This window comes from Rhinoderma darwinii, chromosome 1, assembly GCF_050947455.1.
Source record: "Rhinoderma darwinii isolate aRhiDar2 chromosome 1, aRhiDar2.hap1, whole genome shotgun sequence".
NCBI classification, from domain to species: Eukaryota; Metazoa; Chordata; class Amphibia; order Anura; family Rhinodermatidae; genus Rhinoderma; species Rhinoderma darwinii.
Genome location: NC_134687.1, coordinates 46,659,705 through 46,665,782, shown reverse-complemented (window position 1 = coordinate 46,665,782; position 6,078 = coordinate 46,659,705). Strand labels below are relative to the sequence as shown.

The following is a 6,078-nucleotide window of genomic DNA, read 5'->3' as shown; positions in this document are numbered from 1 at the left end:
GGGGTAATGTGCAAAAAGGAGAAAGAAAACGAAAAAAAAATGTGTGAAACAAAAAAAGGAAATATCTTGCACAGCAATCAAAAATCCATATGAAACGGTTTTTAGTACAGTTCTGAGACGGATCCTTTGACTATACGAGTCCCAGAGGAGTCCAGGGTTTTGTAAATTTGTCCACAGTGTTTTGTATAGGAGCCATTAAATATTGCATAGAGTGAAGATCTCTCATGAGAACATAAATGACCGACCTATAAAGAAGGAGTCTTACGTCTCCAAAATAAAGCAATAAGCCATTTTGCAGCAATATGTGAAGAAGCAGCATGGCACCCAACTACTAAATTAGGGAGCAATTAGTGGGTACTCCCAGAATACATGGTACAGTGAGCCGCCTGGAGAATTACACATGGTTATGATACCAGGCCATAAGGAGCTTAATGTGATTTTTCCTTATATAAGATGCACAAAGAGCTTTTGGTTGCCCTGGTCCAAACGACCTGCCATAGTTTGTTTGGCTATTCTCTGCCCAACCAACTCTACCTACGATGCATATAGGAATGTTTATGTGGGGAGCACAATCAAAACTGTCCAGTAAGCTAGAAATGAGGACCTAAGAGAAGGGACCTTGTATACAGATATGTTCGAATGAAGTTGGCAAAGTACATCATGAGTTCGTCAGGAAGGACTCGTTAAGAGGCCAATGGTTGAGGCGCAGTGGAGTGGAGGAGGCTAAAGACTGCATAATTGGAATATTCCCCAAATAGTAGTCAATACAAGTGTGGGTGTGATGAGGATGGGAGTAAAAGGTGTAGTGTCGAGCTGAAGGGTTATGCCAGAGGTCATATAAGGCATGAGAATGTATGAACTTGCGGAAATCTGACAATAGATGGGAGACAGCCTTGGGGACGGACTGGGTAAAAGGTAAATCTATCTCTAATTTCAGAGAGAGTCCAATTAAGGTCACCTCCTATAAGAAGTGCAGCACCCTGCAGTGGGGGAGCAAAGAGAGCACAGAGGACAAAAAGGAGATGTGGAGAAATTTAGGAGGATTTACATTACAGAGAGCTATAGAAACACCATGAAATATCCCTTGTAGGATGAGCTAACGTCCCTGAGAGTCAGAGTCAATTCTGGACACTTTCAACGGGCAGGATCGGGCTATGAGGATAGCTACCGAAGCAGTTTTATTACAGGCCATATGAGCTACAGGAAACAAATGTTTAACAAATCAGCTTGAGACTTTTGCTTTTATTTGTAGGGTCAGAGGCCTTTTAATATCTGAATTCATCTCTTTCACATTAAGGGAATGACAGTTGTGGTTATAAAGAAAAACGCTTAGTTGGGTGTCACCGGGGGCCCATAGCAGGAAGGTCCCAAGTCCACAAGAACCCTGCAAGGGAGTCACCAAGCTACTCCTCCACAATATAAAAGTCGCAGACTCCAAGTAACCTGAGAGCTGCTGTGCAGTAAGAAGGCGGGAAGAAATTAATAATGTATAACGATAGAATGGTAACGGTTAAAATCCGATGACCCTTCAATGAAACAGGCAGTAGTAGAATAAGGTCATTTAAAATAGGTCATCAAATAGAAGTCTCATCAGTAAAGGAAGGGGACAAAATGTTAGGATCAGCCTCTGTGAAGAAACTTGCAAGCATGATAAGGAAACTCTATAGAGGAGTACATGAAGGTTGCCAGGTGGAGAATGTATAACAAGCTCCATAAACAAATGGCCCTAAAAACCATAGAATATACTATCCCTCCAAAAAAGCCTTATCACTCAAAATAACAATGAAAATTCATAATACTGTAAAGGATATCTTGGGTTGCTCATGTAGGCCTCAATCATCATCACGGCCGTAATAGGCATGTTCCCTCTCTTGAACCATGTTGTCTCTTGCTTGGGCTAGCCAAGATGGAGATATAAAAGGCAGATGTGGAATCGAATCCCAATCTAGTAATTTGGGGGGTTGAGATGGAAAGCAGCAGAAATGTCCTGAAAATCCACATGAGTGGACGAGCCTTTGCCATGATTTCTTCTTTCAGAAGGAAGTCCGTAATACAACATACAATGTCCTGTGGGCGGCCCCCTACAGATTTAGGGTGCAAGGCCCTGTGTGGTAATTTCTATTGAGAGGAGAAGCAGAGTGGCCAAGGACCGAGTTAAAGATGGCATGGAGTATCGCTGAAACATTTTCCTCTCCTTGTGACTCAGATATTATGTCATGTCCCTCTGTTTTCCAGGTCTTCAATATGTTGTTTTACCTCTCTGATAGTGATTGTTGCATGAAAAGAATCCTGTTTGTAGATAGCAGACCACCGACCTAGTCGCATGATGATCTTCAAGCTGATCAAGACGGTGCACAAATAGAGTTAACATCCTGTCTGACCAAACCAATTTCAGCCCTGCAGGTGTCTATAATTGAGGTAATAAACACTCTGAAATCTTGCTTAATTGGGAGCTGCAATACATGGTTCCACCAATCCACAGGCAGTGGATCAAGGCCTGCTGCGTCAGGGGAGTCTGTCGAGTTACCTGACCATCACTGTGGTTGAGTATCTGGGCGTACCAGGAGAGGGACATCAGAGATCCCTGTAGAGCATATAGTGAAGTGTTTTGAAATAGAGGCCCACTTTAATAAACAGAGAGCCGGTTGGAGCAGCCTAGCCTGCAGAGGACGTGAGGAAGACTCATCACCCTCATGTTCCCCTGTATCGCAGTCAGAAAGTGCTGGTATGGAGGACAGGTCCAGAAGCCCGTCTGCGATTTAATGGAAGTGGGAGACCGAGGGACTGTGGCCTCTTGGTGGAATAGGCTGGCAAAATCCAGCGCCGTTAGAATGGTTGGAGAGAAAGCAGGGTGAGTAACCGCAGAGCCAGAGGCAGCAGAAGGATTCAGGGCTTGCAACTCACCCGATCAGGAGGCCGAGACCATGTCCTTTCTGTTAGTGGCCGCTAGGCTACAAGTCTAACTGGAGAGGAGGGCGTCCAAGGTAAGCAAAGGGGGCAGAGACTGAAACTCTGGCTGGTATCTGGGGGTCTTTGCCAGGTGTTTTTTTTCCCATTTGGGCAGCGCGGGATTCTACTTTACTGCTGATGTAGGCTCTTGTGGCAAAGAGCTAAGAGATGCCATAACAGCCTATTGGTGATGGATGCCACAATAGCATCCGTCACAAAATATCCAACACCCACAGGCTATTTTGGAATCAGTAAAACGTATATGTCATGAAAAGCTATTGAAAAGCTCATGATCTATACATTTAACAGATGCCTGTGATGTATGCCATACAGTAGCATCTGTCACCCATAGGCTCCCAATTAAAATAAAAAAGGAATACCATGCAGATAAAAAAAATTCAACTTAATGCCTCTGTATGGAATAGCACAGTCTGTTGTGCTATTCCAGACAGCAAAGAAACATTATCCTTGAATACATACCACCTGAAGAAGGCCAAAATAACACTCTTTTGGACCCCATTGGTAAAATGGAAGACGATGGGTAAGTTTGATGCATGCGCTAGGAGCTTTCCAAGCGCATACATCAAATGTAGGGGAAACACAGTGTAAAAGGACCTAAGGCTTGGCACCTGGTGTTTGATCCTTAATCTCACACTCAGTTTATAATATATAAAAATATTTTTAATCAAATTTTATATCTTTACCATACTTATTGATTTTATTATTCCGCTTTCAGTATTGATAACTGAAGGTGAGAAGATAAAGACTGTGAAACATATTGACATCTATAATTACTCTTGCTACTACTATATGTGAACAACTACTTGCTGCTACTATATGTGAAGAACTCTTGGAACTAAAAATGAGCTTTAAATTCTAATTCAAATGTTTTATAAAACGGAAATTCAGAATCTATAACTTTTAAATGACACTTTCACCACTTGACAATTTACAGAATTTAACAAGATGCGTCTTGTTTTCTGAGATCACATTGGGTCATTAAACACTGCTCTGAGCTATACATTACAGGCACATTACAGGCACATTCTTTTCCAGAAAACATCACACTTTTAGATTTACTGATCAGTGTACCTTTATCGCTCACACTAAGCACAGCTGCGCGACTAGAGCATCGGCGCATCGACTCCACCGCACAGGGGCTTACAACCGGAATTTCTGGCCATGAAGTGTGGCACGGTCATAATAACTATTGCATTGGTCTGGGTGGGGACTTTAGCCCAGCAGCCTGGTACCAAAGAAAAAATTCCCTTTCAAACTAAAAAAAGAGATGCATGTGTCATGAGCGTCAGCGGTCAAGGTGAGATGAGAGTAAGAATCGAATGCAAAAATCAGGGTAAGAACTATTTATGTGAATTTGCGTCCAAACCAACATTCTGCCGGGCATATAACAGAGATCCAAAGGGATTTTGGAACCAGCTCAGTGAAGATTTAAAAAAAAGTACAAATCCATGTGAGCCTCAAATGTTCAAGCACAGCATGTGCCCCAAGGCTCCTGCTCCTTCTCAGTTTAAGCAAGTAGACCCTAGGAATCAACAGTCTGATACCTCAAAACCTGAGAAGAAACCACCACCAACAAAGAAACCAACAACTAAAAAACCTCCATCCACCAAGAAACCAGACCCTCCCAAGCCTAAACAATTGGAAGAGCAAAATCCCAAAGCTGTGAAGATGGCAAAAGACAACTGCTCATGGTTCTTCCAGACATTCTGCTCCTACATTATAGAGATTTTCTTATAATCTACAGGTAACCTCAACATTTGTTGTTAAACTTACATTATTGGATCATGATTTAAGCATAATAGATCAAATAAGTGTTTTCTTTTTATAGTGTTTTATATAGAGAAGTGTTTTATTTCTTTATACTATGTAAGGCTATGTTCACACGGCAGCCTCCGTTACGGCTGAAATTACGGAGCTGTTTTCAGGAGAAAACAGCTCCTGACTTTCAGACGTAATGGCATGTTGCAGCCGATTTTCGCTGCGTCCATTACGGACGTAATTGGAGCTGTTTTTCCATGGAGTCAATGGAAAACGGCTCCAATTACGTCTCAAGAAGTAACAGACACTTCTTTGACGCGGGCGTCTTTTTTACACGCCGTCTTTTTACAGCAGCGCGTAAAAAAAATGACCGTCGGCACAGAACATCGTAAAGCCCATTCAAATGAATGGGCAGATGTTTGCCGACGCTTTGGAGCCGTATTTTAGGACGTAATTCGGGGCTAAAACGCCCGAATTATGTCCGTAAATAGGGTGTGTGAACCCAGCCTAACAGGAGATTTGACATTACTGCTCAATAAAAAGTTAATTACTGCTTACGCTTTTATCATGACCCATTCAATTATCAGTCATTGCAATTACATTAAATCCATATTTAGAAAGCACAGCTTAATGTAAAACAAAGCATCTTAAATCGCATCAAAAATGCAGTATTAAGTGTGGATTTTACCTGCGTAATTACCTGTGCTTTTGATGCAAATTATATAATTTGAGTTTTGATTTACCACTATTCAGCATTACTCCTAATAATCTATCTATCTAGCTTGAGAAAGGCTCAGGTTGTGTGAGCCAAAACATCGCACTTTTGGGGTCAATAAAGCACCCTATTTTTTTCACTATAAGCCTTTGTGAGTGCTGCCTATTTACTGCTTTTTGTCTAGAGGGACAGTGGTCAGTTCACTCAGGCTTGTACCTCCTTTCATTTAAGCCTGTGCTGCTATTTTTGTATCCTATCTATCTATCTATCTATCTATCTATCTATCTATCTATCTATCTATCTATCTATCTATCTATATCTATATCTCTCTATCTATCTCATATCTATCTATCTATCTATCTATCTATCTATCTATCTATCTATCTATCTATCTATCTGTCTGTCTGTCTGTCTGTCTGTCTGTCTGTCTGTCTGTCTGTCTGTCTATCTATCTATCTATCTATCTATCTATCTATCTATCTATCTATCTATCTATCTATCTATCTATCTCATATCTATCTATCTATCTCATATCTATCTATCTATCTCATATCTATCTATCTCATATTTATCTATCTATCTATCTATCTATCTATCTATCTATCTATCTATCTATCTATCTATCTATCTATCTA

At 41.1% G+C, this 6,078-nt stretch overlaps 1 protein-coding gene across 1 annotated transcript; it reads left to right on the top strand.

The window, feature by feature from the left end:
* The first annotated feature begins 4,131 nt into the window (after positions 1-4,131).
* FGFBP2 (fibroblast growth factor binding protein 2) lies at positions 4,132-4,707 on the top strand. Its single transcript, XM_075849384.1, has one exon. It carries the CDS (start codon positions 4,132-4,134, stop codon positions 4,705-4,707), a length of 576 nt encoding a protein of 191 aa, XP_075705499.1.
* Positions 4,708-6,078: the final 1,371 nt, after the last annotated feature.